Source organism: Mustela putorius, unplaced genomic scaffold, assembly GCF_011764305.1.
Source record: "Mustela putorius furo isolate JIRA1106 unplaced genomic scaffold, ASM1176430v1.1 tig00537350_pilon_pilon_pilon, whole genome shotgun sequence".
Lineage (NCBI taxonomy): Eukaryota > Metazoa > Chordata > Mammalia > Carnivora > Mustelidae > Mustela > Mustela putorius.
The window spans coordinates 13,160,850-13,181,680 of NW_025422471.1; the positions used below are offsets into that span (position 1 = coordinate 13,160,850).

The 20,831-nt window shown below is 37.1% G+C and overlaps 1 protein-coding gene across 2 annotated transcripts in view; it reads right to left on the bottom strand.

Annotated features, from left to right (window-relative positions):
* Nucleotides 1–20,831, bottom strand: part of POLR3G (RNA polymerase III subunit G) — a 44,131-nt gene that overhangs the window by 13,381 nt on the left and 9,919 nt on the right. For both annotated transcript variants that reach the window (XM_045074537.1, XM_045074536.1), the window contains exons 3-5: nt 20,464–20,593; nt 15,003–15,059; nt 11,391–11,441 (exon numbers count right to left, since the gene is read on the bottom strand). In XM_045074537.1, coding sequence (XP_044930472.1) covers nt 11,391–11,441; nt 15,003–15,059; nt 20,464–20,593 — 238 coding nt within the window. The remainder of the gene's footprint in view (nt 1–11,390; nt 11,442–15,002; nt 15,060–20,463; nt 20,594–20,831) is intronic.

The following is a 20,831-nucleotide window of genomic DNA, read 5'->3' on the forward strand; positions in this document are numbered from 1 at the left end:
AGAGAAAGACTCTCACAAATATATCATCTGCACTGGCTTCCTGTTCACTGATCAGTATATCTTATTTTAACTAGAGCAATTCAACCAGGTTTGGAAAATAAAAAACAAGTGCAGAATAAATATGCATTTGTCAATGGTTAAAGAAATGAGGAAGGAGTTATACTCATGCAACGTAAGCCTCATCTTTGGCATAAAGATTAAAATGGTTAAACTGAACGTATCTGTTACATGAATCTGAAAACTCAAAGCAATGTAAATAAAAAGTTTTAATGGCTTTTGGATTTTTTTTTAAGCCATATAAAAAAAATCATGCATTAGAGGCTATTCTACAACCACAGGGAATGGAGAATTATTTCATATATAGATCCAGCCAGTCAGTTACCAAAGCATTATGTTACCAAACTGTCCCATTGTGATCAAAAAGTATTATAGTCCTTTCCCCAAATCAAACTAAATACCTAGAAATTCCTTGGCAAGAGAGGAAATATGATTCAGAAAGATGTAATTTCATTAAAGATTAACATTTAACCTATAGAAGAACAAATTTCTAGATTGTGGTGGATGACTCATAACTGACAGAATTATAATTTACTGTGTTATACCAAATTGCCCCCAGGGAGTCACTGAGCTCAGAACCCCAACATATATATTTGTGACATTTTGCTCAGAAAAAAGGTAACAGTTAGATTTAATAATGGGTAACTTTCTCTGTTCCCCTTGAGGGTAAAAACCGTTTAATTTGAACTGTAGCACATAAAATGTAGTATCATATATGAACTAGATCTCAATATATATTATAATATAGATGCTAGAAAACATTAGTGTAAGAACCTATTTTAGCCAGAGCACTTCCATCCAGGTTAAACAATAACCTTGTTGTTTAACCCTTAAACTGTCCCTGTAGCTCTTCCCCAAGGGACTTACTTAAAAACATGTCCGGAAACCAGTCCCAGGTAACAAAGCCTAAATACAAGGGTGGGTCAGGCCAGGTGGAGACATCAGATCAGTAGGGGACGCATACTGTCTCCCTAGTTACCAAGGAGTATGGGCCCCGCCCCTTGGGGCACATTTTGGGCGCCAATTCTGACCAAGGTGATAGGCTAATTCAAATATCTACTAGGGTAAATTGTAAATCAATTGGTCATTTATGTGTGACCTAACATGACTATGCTGTGTGTTACAATTTCATTGGCCACCTGTGCATGGCCAGGCCTAACCATATGGCCTTTGCCCTTAAAAGGTAGTCTGTGAAGCAGAGAGAGGTCGCCCTCTCTGTACGAGGTGTGGCCCCGAACGTTTGGTTTGATTCTTGATGCTTGGTGCGAAATAAAGCTTTGCTTGGCCTTCACTTTGTATCAGTCTCGCTCCTTTATTCACGGACCCATTATTGGGGGACTTAACAATTAGCTAAGAATGTAACTTACTCACATCATAAAGTCTTTTTCTCTAAGAATCTTCTGTTGAATTACTTAAGTTTCCTAACACACAAGGCTATTAACTGGGTATTATAGAACATGGTCAGGTAAATAAACTTATTAAAAACTACTGATCTCTTGGGGCACCTGGGTGGCTCAGTCGGTTGAGCAGCTGACTCTTCATTTTGGCTCAGGTCATGATCTCAGGGTCCTGGGATTAAGCCCCATGTCAGGATCGACACTCAGTAGCAAATCTGTTTCAGGATTCTCTTTCTTCCTCTGCCCCTCCCCCTGGCTCACTCTCTCTCTCTCTCAAATAAATAAATCTTAAAAATTAAAAACAACAACAACAACAACAACAAAAAACCACTACTGATCTCTTAACTAAGAAAGTCAGTTGCTGAAAGGCCACTAAGCATCTTTTGGTACTTATAAATCTGGTTTTATATAATCACAAATTCTTTTATGTATAACTGGGAGAGAAGTGTCAAATTACCAAAATTTGTTGGGATGCTTGGGTGGCTCAGTTGGTTGAGTGTCTGACTCTTGGTTTTGGCTCAGGTCATGATCTGAGGGTTGTGAGACAGAGCCCCAAGTTGGGCCACGTGCTCAGTGGGGAGTTTGGAATTCTCTCCCTCTCCTTCCCCCTCTGCCCCTTTCCCAACCTACATGGTTTCTCACTCTCTTTCTAAAATAAATAAATCTTTTAAAGAAATTGCAAAAATTTGTTAAAAGACTGTTTTAACCCAGAAACATTAATATGCATTTTTTCATCTTTGGCCAAATACATGCATATATTTGATTTTTTAGTTTGTTTGTTTGTTTTTGTTTCTTTCAATACCTGCCAATAGCTGGTTCTTCAAGAAACAAAGTTTTTCAGTCATTGTCTTTTTTGGGTACTGTTTACTTTCATGTAAATCAGTGAAGGTCATTTTAACAAAAGAGAGAGGGAGGGGGTAGGGAGAGGGTAGTGGGGTTATGGACATTAGGGAGGGTATGTGCTATGGTGAGTGCTGTGAAGTGTGTAAACCTGAAGATTCACAGACCTGCACCCCTGGGGCTAATAATACAGTATATATTTATTTTTTAAAAAACATGCAAAAAATGAAAAAAAAACAAAAACAAAAACAAAAGAGAGAGTATAAGTTTATCAGGAATAAAACACAGAAATTTTACAATATGCAAAAAAAAATAAAAAAGCTCAGAATAGAAACAGAAAGTTTTGTGGTTGTTGTCTTATTTTTTAACAAATGGAAATTCTGACACATTGGACATTTTTACTAATAATCAATTTGTATTTAAAGTTCCAGGGATGAGCAGTAGTGTGACGTATTTGAAAATATCAATTTTTCCAAATCAGATACATTCTTTTTTGGCTCTTTAAAGTCTGCTATAAATTTGTGATTCATCAAGACATAACCAGTATTAGTGTATGATATTATACTATAAAAATAATATATTTGCCTAATAAAAGCCAAAGGTACAAAAGATAGGAGATAAACTATTATATCTCAACATACAGCATTTTGGTTTTTTTAAAAAATATAATATTTTATATTCAAGCAAGCTAAATATTCTTATAAATTGTAGTTCTGAGGTAAAACAAAATAAAAATATTTCCACTTTAAATACATATGTTAGAACTTATTGAATTATATATTCCAAATATATGCATTTTATTACATGTCAAAGGTAATTCAATAGAGCTATTAAAAGGGGAGGGGAATCTCTTTCAAAAAACAAGAAATAAAGCAATACTTCCTATTCTAAGAGGCCAACATTACCCTAATACCAAAACCAGACAAATACTACAACAAAGGAAACAGGGGCACCTGAGTGACTCAGTTGGTTAAAGCCTCTGCTTTCAGCTCAGGTCATGATCTCAGGGTCCTGTGCTCGAGCCCTGCATTGGGCTCTCTCCTTAGCAGGGAGCCTGCTTTCCCCCCCTACTCTCTGCCTGCCTCTCTGCTTACTTGTGATCTCTGTCTGTCAATAAATAAATAAAATCTTAAAAAAAAAAAAAAAAAAGGAAACAGAAAACCAGTATCTCTCATGAACATATAAGCAAAAATGGTCAACAAAATATTTCCAAATCCAATCCCACAATGTATAGAAAGAATAATACATCATGACCAAGTAGGACTCATCACAGGTATGCAAGGCTGGTTCAACCTTCCAAAATCAATTAACATAATCCACCACATTAATGGGTTAAAGAAGAAAAATCATGTGATCATATCAACAGATGCAGTAAAAGCATTTGACAAAATCAAACACCCATTCATCAAAAAAACTCTTAGTAAAACAAGTAGAGGGGAACTTTGTAAACTTGATAAAGAATAGCTATAAAAAAACCCATAGCTACATCACACTTAGTGGTGAAAAGCTTGACACTTTCCCACTAAGACTAGGGACAAGGCAAGAAAGTTCCTTCTTATCATTCCTTTCAACAGATTTGGAAGGAAGACATAAAAATGTCTTCATTCACAGATGACATGATCATCTATGCAAAAAATCTGAAGGAATGAGGCAAAAACTGTGGAAACTAGTAAGTGATTGTAGAAAGGTTGCAGGAGGGGCACTTGGGTGGCTCAGTGGGTTAAGCCTCTGCTTTCAGCTCAGGTCATGATCTCAGGGTCCTGGGATCGAGCCCCGCATTGGGCTTTCTGCTTGGCAGGGAGCCTGCTTACCCCTCTATCTCTGCCTGCCTTCCTGCCTACTTGTGATCTCTCTCTCGCTCTGTCAAATAAATAAATAAAATCTTAAAAAAAAAAAAAAAAGAAGGGTTGCAGGATACAAGGTTAATATACAAAGGTCAGTTTTGGGCTGAAAGAATGAGACAAAAACTCTGGAAACTAATAAGCGATTATAGAAGGATTTCAAGATACAAGGTTAATACACAAAAGTCAATATATATTTCCTATACACCAAAAATGAGCAAATGGAATTTGAAATTATAAATCTGATACTACTTACATTAGCACCCCCCACACACAAAATACTTAGATACAAACCTAACAAAATATGTATAGAGTCTATATGAAGAAAACCACAAAACTCTGAAGAATGAGGTCAATTAACTAAATAAATGGAGAAATATTCCATGTTCATGGATAGTAAGACTCAGTACTGTCAAGATGATAGTTCTCCTAACTTCATCTTTGGATTCAATGCAATTTTGGTCAATATCCTAGTAAGTTATTTTACAGTATCAGCAAACTGTTTCTAATGATTGTGTGGAGAGGCAAAAGATCCAGAATAGCCAACATAATGTTGAAGGAAAGAACAAAGTTGGAGGACTGACAATACTGGACTTTATTTTATTTTAAATGGCATTGGAACAACTAAACTTCCACATGCATAAGATGAGTCTAGGTAGATCTTACACCCTTCATCAAAATTAAATCAAAATGGACCACAGCCTAAATGCAAAACACAGAACTACAAAACTCTTAAAAGATAACATAAGAGAAAATCTAGATGACCTTGAGCTTGGTGATGACTTCTTAGATATAATACCAAAGCCATGATTTATGAAAGCAATAACTGAGAAGTTGGACTTCATTAAAATTTAAAAACTCTGCCTTGCAAAAGATAATGTCAGGAGACAGAAAACAAACCACAGACTGAGAGAAAGTATTTGCAAAAGACATATCTGATAAAGGACTGTGTGAAATAATAGAAAAGATATATATTGGTCTCTGTTTCTGGTTCCTGACACAGAACTCCTAAAACTTATAATTTCTTAAGTGATAAGAACACTAGGAGCATGTTTTGTTCTAATATTTAGTCTTTGAAACTGGTTCCTGACAGAGTTCCTAATCCTTTGGAATTTACTTGGTAATAGGAGTGTCTTTTGTTCTAAGGAGGCCATTCTTGGTGGGCTCCTGGACCGCTTCAAGAGGGAGGCTAGTCACAAAACAGGACAAACTATGATTAAAAGACTGGAATTTTCAGGGGCGCCTGGGTGGCTCAGGTCATGATCCCAGGGTCCTGGGATTGTGCCCCACATCAGGCTCCTTGCTCAGCAGGGAGCCTGCTTCCCCCCCTCTCCCTCTGCCTGCTTCTCTGCCTACTTGTGATCTCTATCTCTCTTTCAAATAAATAAATAAAATCTAAAAAAAAAAAAAATTGGCATTTTTCAGCTCTATTCCCCATTCCCAGGGAATGGGGAGAGGGACTGGAGATTGAATTAATGAGTGATCATACCTATATGATGAAGTCTCTATATAAATCACCAAAGTATGGGGATTTGAGGAGTTTCCTGCTTGGTAAACACATGCACATAGTGGGAAGAGGGTACACCTCAAATCCACAGAAACAGAAGTTGCTGTGTTGGGAACCCTTCTAAACCTTGCCCTATCTATCTCTTCATCTGATGTCCATCTATATTCTTTATCATATCCTTCATTAAATAATAAACTGGTAAGCCTAAGTGTTTCCCCGAGTTCTGTGAGCTGTTCTAGCAAATGGAATCCAAGTGGGAGGAGGGTCATGGGAACCTCTGATCTGTAGCAAAGTCAGACAGAAGTTGTGGGTAATGCGGGGAACCTACTACTTGAAACTGGTATCTTAAGTGGGGAATAGTCTTGCTGGGCTGAGCTCTCAACTTGTGGGGTCTGTGTTAATTCTAGTTGCTGTTGGAATTGAATTACATTATAAGACATCCAGCTGCAGAGAACAGCTTAGTTTGGGGAAAAAATTCCACACACCTGGTGTCAGAAATGTTGTGGTGGTAGTATGAGAGTAAAGGAGAAACTCACAGCATAAACTGTGAGTTTTTCCTATAGACTGTTATCCAACATATACAAAGAACTAAAACTCAACAGTAAGAATGTGCACACACACACACACACACACACACACACACAGACATACACAAACATTAAAAAGTGGGCCAAAGACCTTAACAGACATCTTGCCAAACAAGATACTCAAATGGCAAGTAAGCATACACAAAGATGCTTCACATTTGTCACCAGGAAATGCACATTAAAACAGCAGTGAGATACTACCACATACCTATTAGAATGGCCAATCCAGAACACTGACAATACCAAATGCTAGCCAGGATGAGTAAAAACAGGAACTCTCATTGGTTGCTAGTGGGAATGCAAAATGGCAGAGGAACTTTAGAAGACAGTTTAATGGTTTCTTGCAGAACTAAACATATTCTTACCAGATAGTCCAGCAATCATCCTCCTTGGCATTTAATCAAAGGAGCTGAAAACTTATGTCCACACACAACAATGGATGTTTATAACAATTTTATTCATAATTGCCAAACCTTGGAAGCAATCAAGATGACATTTAGTAGGTAAATGTGGCACATTCAAACAATGGAATATTATTTAGTGCTAACAAAAAAATGAGCTGTCATGCCATGAAAAGTCATGGAGGAAACTTAAATACATTCTACTAAGTAAAAGAAGCCAATCTGAAAAGGCTACATACTGTACGCCTCCAACTCTATGACATTTTGGAAAAGGCAAAGCTGTGGAGACAGTAAAAAGATCAGTGGTTGCCAGGGTTTAGGAGGAGGAAGGGATGAAAAGGCAGAGCACAGAGAATTTTTCAAGCAGTGAAAGTACTCTATGATAATACAACTGTGGACATGTGTCATTATGCATTTGCCAAAACCCACAGAATGCAAAATAACAAGAATGAATCCTAAAGTAAACTATGGGCTCTGTGTAATAGTGCTATGTCAAGGTAGGATCATTAATTGTTACAAATGTACCACTCTTGTGGGGGATGTTAATAATGGGGGAGACTATGCATGCGTGGTTTCAGGGAGCATACAGGAAATCTGTACTTATCTGTTCAATTTTCCTGTGAATCTTAAACTGCTCTAAAAATGAAATTTATTAAAAAGCAAAACATAAAATACAAGGCCTGATAAAAAGAGAGGGGTAAGAGATGGGGGTATTTCTTCTCTTCTCTTAGTTTCTACTCCATTGTTGTTAACTTTTCTGGCTACTTCCTTTTTTCTCTCTTTATTCTTTATATCCAAATTTCCCAAATACTCATTTATGTTAGCTGCCCCCTTTTCCTAAATTCTCATTTACTGTTTAAGCTATTCCAATCTGAACTCTACCCTTACGAATCTTTTAAAAAGCTCTCACTGAGGGTAGCCTGGATGGCTCAGTCAGTTATGCATCAGACTCTTGATTTTGGCTCACGTCATGCTCTCAGGGTTATGAGATTGAGCCCCATGTCAGCTCGGAGTCTGCTTGAGATTTTCTCTCTCCCTCTCCTTTCACCTCTCCCCCTCACATTCTCTCTCTAAATAAACAAACAAATGAAATCTTTAAAAAATGAGAAAAGGTCTCACTAAGGTCAACAATGATCAACATGTCAAAAATTAATTTACATTTTCCAATCTTTATCTTACTTGCCTCACAGCAACTTTGTTTAACCTCCTTTAACACTGTTGTTACCTTTTTTTTTTTTTAATTTGACAGAGAGAGATCACAAACAGGCAGAGAAGCAGACAGAGAGAGAGGATGAAGCAGGCTCCCCGCTGAGCAGAGAGCCTGATGCGGGGCTCGATCCCAGGACCCTGAGATCATGACCTGAGCCGAAGGCAGCGGCTTAACCCACTGAGCCACCCAGGTGCCCCTGTTGTTGCCTCTTGAAATAGTCTCTACTTCTTTTTTGTTTTTAAGATTTTATTTATTTAATAAATAATAAATAATTATTTATTTATTTGAGAGAAAGAAAGCACAAGAGCAGGGGAAGCAGCAGGAGGAGAGGGAGAAGCAGACTACCTGCTGAGTAGGAGCCTGATGCAGGACTCAATCCCAGGACCCTGAGATCATGACCCGAGCAGAAGGCAAATGCTTAACTGAGACACCCAAGTACCCTGAAATAGTCTCTACTTCTTGTGTACTCTTGCTTCCATAGTTCTACTCTCTTGGGCTCGCCTCTCTTCTTCCCCTCTCTCTTTTTTTTTCCATCTCCTCTGTCAGCCTATTAAATTTTGGCATTTCTCCAAGGTTAGGCTTAGGCCTTCATTTCCTCTAATTCTCTAATTTCACCCTAGACAATCTCATACTTTCCTCATAGTCTCAATTATAGTATCTATGTTAATCACTATCATCTCCATTTTCAGGTTCACCCCCTTGTACTCAACAACATGCTTAACATTTCTACTGCTATATTTCAAAGGAACCTTAAAGACCACCTTTAACCTGAACTTATGACCTTCCCCTCACAAACCTGGTCTTTCTCCAATGTTCTTCCCTCAATTACATTAGTAATTTCTTATTCATCTTTCAATCTGGACTTCCTATTCTGTTTCTCAAAGAAACCCCTGACCTCCCAATGAGGACATTGTGTTTTTGTTTAATGTTTTTACTCCATTTGACTGTAAGCCCCATTAGGGCAAGGATTATTCCCATTTTGCTCATTGTTTTATTCCTTTTACACAGTGTCTGGCATTAGTAGATGCTCAATAACTTTTTCGTCAGTGGAATTATGAAAGAATAACACATTAGAAACTTTCACTTTGGTATTTTATGTACAATATAAAATTCTAATCCACCAGTTCCCAAATGTTAGCAGTTTGAAATGTTTAAGCTAAAGACTTAAAATATATGCATAGCAAAGGAAACAGTCGACAAAGCCAAAAGACAGCCAACAGTATGGGAGAAGATATTTGCAAATGACATATCAGATAAAGGGCTAGTATTCAAAATCTATAAAGAACTTATCAAACTCAACACCCAAAGAACAAATAATCTAATCAAGAAATGACCAGAGGACATGAACAGACATTTCTGCAAAAAAGACCTCCAGATGGCCAACAGACACATGAAAAAGTGCTCAACATCACTTGGCAACAGGGAAATACAAATCAAAACCACAGTGAGATACCACGTCACACCAGTCAGAGTGGCTAAAATCAACAAGTCAGGAAATGACAGATATTGGCCAGGATGTGGAGAAAGGAGGTCCCTCCTACTGTTGGTGGGAATGCAAGCTGGTGCAGCCACTCTGGCAAACAGCATAGAGGTTTCTCAGAAAGTTAAAAATAGAACTACCTTATAACCCAGCAATCGCACTATTGGGTATTTACCCCAAAGATACAAATGTAGCAATCCAAAGGTGTACTTGGACCTCAATAATTTATAGCAGCAATGTCCACAATGGCCAAACTATGGAAAAACCAGATATGCCCATCGACAGTTGAATGGATAAAGAAGATTTGGTATATATGTATACACACACACACACACACACACACACACACAGAGGAATATTACTCAACCATCAAAAAAGGAAATCTTGCCATTTGTAATGATGTGGGCATTACAATAAGCAAAATAAGTCAATCAGAGAAAGACAATTATCATTTGATTTCACTCATATGTGGAATTTAAGAAACAAAACAGAGGACCATAGGGGAAGAGAGGAAAAAATAAAACAAGATGAAACCAGAGAGGGAGACAAACTGTAAGAGACTCTTAATCATAGGAAACAAACCAAGGGTTGCTGGATTTAGTGGGGGGATGGGGTAATTGGATGATGGTCATTAAGGAGGGCACATGATATAATGAGCACTGAACATTATGTTAAGACTAGTGAATTACAGACCTGTACCTCAAAATGAATAATAAATTATGTTAGTTAATTGAAAAAAAACCTTAAAATATAGGTTGTATAACCATTAAAAAAGTTTCAAATATGCTAAATTGCAATATATGTCTCCAAAGGCAAAGGAAACAAAAGCGAAAAGGAAATTTTGGGACTTCATCAAGACCAAAAGATTCTGCATAGCAAAGCAAACAGTCAACAAAATGAAGAGGCAACTCATAGAATGCTGATATCCAATATCTATAAAGAACTCCTCAAACAACTCACACAAATAGATAACCATGTCAAAAAATGGGCAGAAGACATGAACAGACACTTCTCCAAGGAAGACATACAAGTGGCTAACAGACACATGAAAAAATGTTCATCATCATTAGCCATCAGGGAGATTCAAATCAAAACCACATTGAGATACCACCTGACACCAGTTAGAATGGCCAAAATTAACAACACAGTAAACAATGTGTGTTGGAGAGGATGTGGAGAAAGGAGAACCCTCTTACACTGTTGGTGGGAATGCAAGTTGGTGTAGTCACTTTGGAAATCAGTGTGGAGATTCCATAAGAAATTAAAAATAGAGCTTCCTATGACCCTGCAATTGCACTAAGGGGTATTAGTGAAAAGGGCCATCTGTACCCCAATGATCATAGCAGCAATGGCCACAGTCGCGCAACTGTGTAAAGAACCAAGATGACCTTCAACGAACGAATGGATAAGGAAGATATGGTCCATATATAAAATGGAGTATTATGCCTCCATCAGAAAGGATGAATACCCAACTTTTGTATCAACATGGATGGGACTGGAAGAGATTATGCTGAGTGGACTAAGTCAAGTGGAGAGAGTCAATTATCACATGGTTTCACTTACTTGTGGAGCATAAGGAATAACATGGAGGACATTGGGAGAAGGAGAGGAGAAATGAATTGGGGGAAATCAGAGGGGGAGACTGTGAGAGACTGTGGACTCTGAGAAACAAAATGAGGGTTTTGGAGGAGAGGGGGTTGGGGGGTTGGGTGAGCCCGGTGGTGGGTATTATGAAGGGCACCTATTGCATGGAGCACTGGGTGTGGTACATAAACAATGAATTTTGGAACACTCAAAAAAAAATTTAATTTAATTTAAAAAATTGTTTATATACTTGAAAAGTCTTTCTTGGCACATCAAAATTCCATAATTAAAGAAAGGAAAAACAACTAAACAAACCAAAACGAAATGAAAATCGACAACAAAAACTTTTAACAAAATAACCAAATGCTAAATATATTTTAAGGAAAAGCATTCAGAACACTGAGTGTAACTTCAGATTGATAATTCAATAAATAGAATTTGAGCAATAACTTTTTTTAACCTGGATTATTACATTAGTCAATGTACCTTTTTTACACTTCTTCCTTGGCATCATTTCTCTTGGGAGTCTTCTCCAATCTGCATGTACAAAAGAAAAAAATACAAAAACTGAAATTCCCCTTAGGGATTAGCGGCACTCACTCAACATGACTATTTTAAAGGACATGCGAGGGGGCACCTGGGTGGCTCAGTGGGTTAAAGCCTCTGCCTTCAGCTCGGTCATGATCCCAAGATCCTGGGATCAAGCTCCACATCAGGCTCTCTGCTCAGCGGGGAGCCTGCTTCCCCCCCCTCTCTCTGCCTGCTTCTCTGCCTACTGGTGATCTCTGTCAAATAAACAAAATCTTTAAAAAAAAAAAAAAAGGACATGACAGGAGCACCTGGGTGGCTCATTCAGTGAATCATCTGACTTCAACTCAGGTTGTGATGTCAGGGTTCTGGAATTGAGCCCCGAGCTGGGCTCAATGCTCAGCGGGTAGTCTGCTTGTGCCTCTCTCTCTGCTCCTCCCCTTGCTCATGTTCTCTCTCTTTCTCTCTCAAATAAATAAATGAAATATTTTTTTAAAAACCAACAACACAACAACAAAAAACAAAGGATATGATGGGATCATCTGGGTGGCTCAGTAGGTTAAGCACCGAACTCTTGGTTTCAGCTCAAGTCATGATCTGAGGGTTGTGAGATTGAATCCTGGATCAGGGCCTAAGATTCTCTCTCCCTCTCTCTCTATCCAGCCCCCTCTCAAATAAAAAAATAAATCTTTAAAAAGAATAAATGACATTACTGTTGCTTCTGCAATGAAAATAAAATTTCCCAATATCTGACTGTACAGATTTAGCTTGGGAATCAAAATATAATAGTAACATATTTTCTCCTATGAAGAAGAAAATTTTATTTAAAAAATTGGGAGGTGGGGCGCCTGGGTGGCTTAGTCGGTTAAGCATCTGCCTTCCTCTTGGGTCATGATCTCAGTCAGCGTCCTGGATCAAGTCCTGCATCGGGCTTCTAGCTCAGTAGAGTTTCTGGTTCTCCCTCTCCCTTGGCCTGCAGTTCCCCTGCTTGTGCTCCCTCTCTCTCTCTCAAACTGCATCAAATAAATAAATAAAATCTTTAAAAAATAAAAACAACTTTGGGGCATCTGGCTGGCTCAGTCAGTACAGCATGTGACTCTGATCTTAGGGTCGTGAGTTCGGTCCCACATGGAATGCAGAGATCATTAAATAAATAAACAAACTTTAAAAAAAACCCAACTTTGTAATAGTGCCATAAAATTTATATGACATTCCTTCAATAGCTACATAGTATTTATCTAATCAATCTTAAATACAGAAATTTTCATAACAAGAAAAATAATGTAAGAAAATTTTTATGAAGTTACTCATAAAATACTGTTTGATAAAAAGTTTCTAAATTAGTATGTATAGAATCCCATTAAAAAATAAACTTAACATATATTTTTATATATTTAATATTTGTGCAGGGAAACCTCTAGGTTCTGAACAAAATATGACAATAAGGGGCGCCTGGGTGGCTCAGTGGATTAGGCCGCTGCCTTCGGCTCAGGTCATGATCTCGGGGTCCTGGGATCGAGCCCCGCATCGGGCTCTCTGCTCAGCAGGGAGCCTGCTTCCTCCTCTCTCTCTCTCTGCCTGCCTCTCCGACTACTTGTGATTTCTCTCTGTCAAATAAATAAATAAAATCTTTAAAAAAAAAAAATATGACAATAATTCTCTGTGGGTGTTAAGATTACAGCTGCTTTTCTTACATATTATTTATTATTTGACTCTGCTGTATTTTGTAAGTTTTCTATAGTGACATGTATATCTTGCAAAATAAGGAATTGTTTTTTCAAAAGTTAAAATATGTGACCACAATCCCAACATGTGCAAAATTAAATAAACAATTCTAAAAATTATCCAAAAACTTTATAATTAAAAATATAAATAGCGAAAAAATGGTAATTCTCTTTAAGAAATAATTTTGCCTGGGGGTACCTGGGGGGCTCAGGCACTTGAGCCTCAGGTTCTTGATTTCAGCTCAGGTCATGATCTCAGGGTTGTGGGTGAGATTGAGCCTGTGGGGAGTCTGCTTGAGATTTTCTCTCTCTCTCTCTCCCTCTGCCTCATCCGCTGCACTCTTTCTCTCAAATAAATAAGTAATCTTTAACAAAATTTTTTGCCTTGAATTAGCTATACAATTCCTCTAATTAGTCACTTTATTCCAATTTTTAAAAAAGAATGATTTATTCATTTTAGAGAGAAAGAGGACACATGAGCAGGAGGGATTCCTCACTGAGTATGGAGCCCTATGTGGGACTATATCCCCAAACCAAGATTCAGATGCTCAACTAACTGGGCCACCCAAGCGTCCCAGTTTCTTTACGTTTTGAAGCACAGAACTAATTAGAAAAATGAAACAACATGAAAATAGATTTAAAAAAATACTGCCTGTCAAGAAAAGCTCAGTGTAGTTTGCAGAAAGCATTTGTATCTCAAGCTATTTTACCTGAACTACTAAATTTGGCTTTGAATCTATTTCTGCTTTTATAAGTGAGTCACAGATGATCATGAAAAGGTATGTAAAGAGAATCATTCGGGAAATGAATATTTATGATGTGGCAGATGTGAAAGATCTGAGACAGGAGATAGGAGAGTGTTCAAGGGGAATCCAACCTTATCAATGATCTAACCTGGAAAGATCACTATAACCCATGCAAGCAATAATGCTGGTAAATGCCATTTATGCTCTTACATAAAGACAGTTTCCACAAAACACCAAGAACAGAAGTCAAAGGGAAGTAAGTTAAAAATGAGAAGACCTGGGTTCTAGTCGTACTTAACAAGTCACCCTGATAAATCACTCCATTTCTATGGCAATGTTTCTTTATCTGCAAAATGAATGAGCTGGATGAAATCTCTCTAGCTTCTTCCATCTTGCCTGTGCTTAAGGAAAATTTGTGAACACTGAAAAACACTCTCTTAGCTATGGTTCTATTGAAAAGGTATCTTAACAAATAAAAATAGTCTCTGTGTGCTTGAAAGAAAGGAAGATCCACGAGCATGACTTAAAAATGTCCTTTAACTAGTCTTGTTTTCTCCTCAAAAGCTGTAAAATCACTCACAAACACAGAAGTATTACTGGTACTGTAGATTAAAACTGTAATTGTAGCAAATGGAAACGGAAAGCCCAAATGGGTTTGGCAAGTCCTATTTTATAAAAAAGTATCTTAAGAACTTTAAAATCGGGCACCTGGGTGGCTCAGTGGGTTAAGCCTCTGCCTTCGGCTCAGGTCATGATCTCAGGGTCCTGGCACTGAGGCTCATATCAGGCTCTCTGCTCAGCGAGGAGCCTGCTTCCCTTCTCTATCTCTGCCTGCCTCTCTGTCTACGTATGACTTCTCTCTGTGTCAAATAAATAAATAAATAAATAAGAACTTCAAAATCACTTCAACTCTTCCTTGTTATAAGGAAATATCCTAGTTTTCAAAGGATATACATTACTAATTAATTACAGGAAAGGAACCAGGCTATTTTCCTTTAGCATTAATTCCTATGGTGAAAATAGAAAAATTTCCCTAAAAAAATATGGGGTAGGGAAATAAACTTTAAACATTACTTTAATACTCTCACTTTTATAATTACCTGGTATCCATTCCTCTTTGTACACCTTCATGTATCTTTTACTATATCTTTCAATATCTAGAAAAAAGAGAAGAAAGTGTTCATTAGAGAAGTCAAGAATAAGCCTGAACTTCAGCCACTCGTAAGCCATAACTAAAAACAGCAGATACATCTTTTATTTCAGGGTCCCTGGGTGGCTCAGTTGGTTAAGTGTCTGCCTTTGGTTCAGATCATGATCCCAGGGTCCTGGGATAAGAGCCCTAAACCATGTTCCCTGTTCAGTGGGGATCCTGCTTCTCCCTCTCCCTCTGCCGTTCCCCCTGCTTGTGCTTGTTCTCTCTCTCTCTCTCTCTCTCTGTTAAATAAATAAATAAATAAATAAATAATTTGAAAACAAAACAAACCCCAAAAAACAACTTTTATTTCACACATAGGGAATTTCCTATATTTGTACATAATGTGTTCCTGAACACCTATTGAAAAGTTCAATAAATATTACAAGTTTGAGGGGCCCACTGCAAGAAGCAAATGGGTACGAATGGCTGGGGGTGAGCAGAGACCTAAACTCTAACACAGTGTTCAGAATCAGACAACCTGACTTACCTCTGAGAATATTCACAAAAGCCCAAAGCCAGGTCAGGAAGCTACTTACATATACAGGCAAGAAAGTCTTCTTGTGACATTAGCCTCCAGCTCCCACTCTTAAAATCTTGTTTAACTGGGATTTATTAACTACTTACGTGGAGATGGAGGGCTGTATGCTCACCTCCAGGGCTTGATATACACATTAATACACAGTTAGGCTTCTCAATGAGCTACTCTTCACAATCCAGTGAGGAGGAGAATGGGGAAAAGGGTAGGAGTAGCTAAGTTTGGACATGAGGGGGTATGAATGAGCAAGCTTCAAGTCTTCCATGCCAAGTACTGACAATTTTGCAGGGACCTTCTGCAGTTGCCCCAAATGGGACTGGCTCTTACTTCTGCTTTGTCCACTTTGCCAGAAGAAACTCCCTCAATGAGGGCCCAAACTCTTTCCTAGCAACTTAAGTTGGCAAGCAACACCACCAAGCCATAGCCTGAAACCAAGGTTCATCACAGAAAGTGGTTTAGGAGTATAGCCATGAAATAGGGAAGTTAATACAAATGATGCAAATGTAAAAAGCAAGGCCCAAATATGTACTGATTTCTCTTCCATGTTAAGAACATGATTCCAGGGACGCCTGGGTGGCTCAGTTGGTTAAGCAGCTGCCTTCGGCTCGGGTCATGATCCCAGCGTCCTGGGATCGAGTCCCACATCAGGTTCCCTGCTCCGCAGGGAGCCTGCTTCTCCCTCTGACTCTGCCTTCCACTCTGTCTGCCTGTGCTCGCTCTCGCTCGCTTGCTCTCTGACAAATAAATAAAATAAAATCTTTAAAAAAAAAAAAAAAAAAAAAAGAACATGATTCCACATAATACTAACAGCACAGTGTTAAACAAAAACAACTAAAATAAATAGTAGATCAGGGAGACCAAGAAACCAAGCTCTTCTAGGTTTTAATTGTTTTGACTTCAGTATTTTTTTTTTTAAGATTTTATTTATTTATCTGACAGAGAGAGAGGGATCACAAGTAGGCAGAGAGAGGCGAGGGGAAGCATGCTCCTTGCTAAGCAAAGAGCCTGATGGCAGGGCTCGATCCAAGGACCCTGGGATCATGACCTGAGCTGAAGACAGAAGCTTTAACCCACTGAGCTACCCAGGTGCCCCTTGATTTCAATCTTGCTCTCAAGCTTTTTATTTTTAAAGAGAAGTCAGCACAGATGACAGATTTGCATTTTTAAAATTTTCTCTACAACAGATTGCATATTTTGGAAAAATTTAACCTTTAGTAGTAAACTGTAGATAAGCAATATTGAAAACCAACTACTGAGATCCCGTTAAAAAGAAGTAAAGGATTTGAACAGACATTTCTCCTAAGAAGATATGCATGGAAAAAAGCACATAAGATGTTCAATGTCATAGTTATTTTGGAGACTCAAATCAAAACCACAATGAGACACCACTTTATACCCAGTAGAATGCCTATAACCAAAAGGCAAGGGTATGGAGAAACTAGAACCCTCATATATTGTTGGTAATAAAAATGGTGCAAGCACTTTGGAAAACAGTTTGGCAGGTCCTCAAAATGTTAAATATAGAGTTAACATATGATTCTAGATAAATACCCAACAGAAATACTTCATGTCCACTCAAAAACATGTACATAAATGTTCAAAGCAGCAATAATCGTGATAGCTCCAAAGTGGAACTGACCCAAATGTCCACCAACTGGCCAATGGATAAACAAAATGTGGCACATAAAACGATGGAATATTATTTAGCCACAAAAAGGAATGAAGCATGTTGTACCATCAGTGAATTCTGAAAACATTACACTAAGTTAAAGAAGCCAAGCACAAAAGGACACATTTTATGATTCCTTTTTTGTAAAGATTTTATTTTTAAGTAATCACTACACCCAATGTTGGGCTTGAACTTACAACGCCGAGATCAATAGCTGCATGCTCCACTGACTGAGTCATTTATATGAAATGTCCAGAACAGACAAATCACTACAGACAAAACAGATTAGTGATTGCAAGAGAATGAGGGGTGATTCTAACAGGGATAGGGTTTCTTTCAGGATGACGAAAAAGTTCCAAAAATCAGAGAGTAGTGTTGGTTGCATAATTCTGTAACTACACTAAAAGCCACTGAATTACATATTTTATTTTATTTTATTTTTTAAAGAGTTTACTTATTTGACAGAGACAGCGAGAGAGGGAACACAAGTCAGGGGAGCAGGAGAGGTTTAGCCTGTTGTTGGGCTCAATCCCAGGACCGTGGGATCATCACCTGAGCCGAAGGCAGATGCTTAATGACTGAGCCATCCAGGTGCCCCAGGTAAATGTATAATTTCTATTAAGCTTTTGAAATTCTTTAAAAGTGGCTTATAGAACCATTACAACTATCACTCCTGTTGCTACCTCATTGGCCTTGAGTGGTTCAGGAGATTTATCTGGGAACCATCGGATCAGACACTCTCCATATACCCTTGCAGCTGTAATCCATTAAAGTAATAATATTCATCAGTGTTTTTCTTTTATTACAAAGATAATAAATTTCATGTAAAAAAAATACCAATCACTTCTATAATTCTACCCAAGAACATTATAAACAAATTATGAAGCTATCACAACAAGAAACATTTTTATTCTATGCCCTTGGTTCTTTGTAAACTCAATACCCTGAGCCACTAGTCACTTAATTACCAGGAAGCCTTGAAACCTCTTACCCTTATTTATTCACATGAGTCCCTAAGTCTCTCTTTCCTAAAGCATGTAGGTGGTGAGTGATAGGATAAGGCTGGCAAAGGTACAGTGGTACACCACCACCCAGAATACAGCTCCCTCTGACAGTTGCATCCTTCTGTTCAGTCTGGCCAATTCGTTCTCCTTTGTGGTGTGCACAGTATATAAACATTGTAAATATGTATACACACACACATAAATAAGCATATATATTTACAATAGGTATTATATTAACCTTTATACATGCATATGTATGTGTATACTTTTTCTTATAAACTTCATTTTCAACTATAGTTTTCTAAAAACACATTACAACAGAAAAGAAAAATAAACATGAAGATTTTGAAGGAGAATGTACTTGTATCAATTCTAAGAATTCTATGCAAGCATTTTATCCAGAAAGAAAGAGAAACAAAGATTCCTTGTATTTTTAAATACTTTGTGCAATTATCAAAGATAAAGAGCCTCTTAATCCAGGTACAAGGCAACCACTCCCAGAAACCAGCAACAAAATAATGTTCCTAATGTCCCTGTTTAAAAGACTCACGGGTAGGCTTTAATAAAATGGCATACTTGTAAGTTAGACTTGTGCTTTAATAATTATCATATTTAGTTAGGTTAATCTGTTCCATGGTCTAGAGAAACACTAATTTTAAAAAGATTAAAGTTATACACTATTATTTTTTCTAAGAATAAATGTTTATTAGTTCATTTAATCTTACTTTTTAAAATCTTTAAAATGAGAGCTTTAATTTCATTTTTTAATCAAATAGATAAAAGCATGCAATATAATCATAAAAGCCAAAAAAATTCAGTATTTTAGAGATAAAAATGTCTTATGAAACCATTATATCAATTTTAGGCCATTATGTTCGAAAAATTAAATGAACTTGTCTAAAATGCTTCTTATAATTATAAGCACATATAATATTACTATATAAGACTTTCTTTTTGACTTAGTTCTTAAGTCTTTTATGCAGAGTTAAAATGGAATGCATTTTTAATACTAATGGAATGAGATGATACTGTATGAATTTCTCATTCTTTAATGATGTTGTTTTGGGAATTCAAGGATGATATCGATCTCTCTAATTTCATCATTCAAGGGCAGAAACTGAAAATCAATATAGATCTACTGTGCTAAATAACTACTCAGGAATGAGTTCTCTTCCTCTAAAACCACTTCCCACTCCCTGTCTGAGACTGTCAAGCCTTCTCCAGCTGTAATTTCTCCCCTTTGTCCTTGGTATAACCAATGAGTACATGCTTGATGCTTCCTATTATGTCTGATATAGAAATAATAAGCCAAAATATAGTCAAGGCTTTTAAAAGTTTTAACCAAAATATTAAATAATCAGAGAATGATATAAAGGATAATAATCATTGCATTATATACATATATGAGCAAAAAACCCACTTTAAATCTAATAGCAGGCAACTACTCACAATAAATAATGTTATATACACACAATGAAATACCACAAAGTCATTAAAATTTCCAAGAATACTAAGGATAGGGGCGCCTGGGTGGCTCAGTGGGTTAAAGCCTCTGCCTTTGGCTTGGGTCATAATTTCAGGGTCCTGGGATGGAGCCCCGCATTGGGCTCTCTGCTCAGCAGGGAGCCTGCTTCCTCCTCTCTCTCTCTCTACCTGCCTCTCTGCCTACTTATGATCTCTGTCTGTCAAATAAATACATAAAATCTTTAAAAAAGAAAAAAGAATACTAAGGATATGTGAAAAGGCTAATAACTTGCTATTGTGTAGAAAAGGAAGATACAAAGACCATGAATCCAATTTTATAAAAAGAATACCCATATAAAAGAAAAAAAATCCAGAATATACAATACAATATTAATAGATCCCTAGACATATGCATTATAGGTAACTTTTATTTTTTAATATTTTTGTTTCTCAAAATTTTCACCAAATGCATAAAATTTCTCTTGAAAGGTAATTTTAAAAATAAAATATCAAAAAGTTTAAAATACATATTTTCTTAAATCAACATTAAGTATGCTTTTCCAGGTAGTGGATAATTTCTGATTGAACTAAATCCATCAACCATTAAATGCATTAATTGACCTTTGTATCTTATATAGAAACATTATTTCATCTCTATCCATTCAGCCACATAATCAAAGATTCTACTACCCACCTTGTTTTTCTTCAGGTGTTTCTATGTAATAAGGCATTCTTTTCATAGTTTCTCTCAACTCCTGTTTCAAGGCCAGCATATAATCTTCACCCTCTCCTGCTTTCAGTGGCACTGGTTTATAATCTGTATCCTTTTTAAGAGACAATTTTTTTTAATAAATTAAGTTTTTAAATATCCTTTTTGTCTATAATCTGGAAAATGTCAGTTTTATTGAAAAACTACATCTTACAGATTTTAAGTTTTATAATCAGCTCAAAAGATGTTGAACTTTTGTCATCTTTTTAACCTTTTAGCCCATTTCCTACCTTGCTCTTATTTTAGAGGTAGGAAAGAAAGATGCTTAATTTTCCTCTGACCACACCAACAGA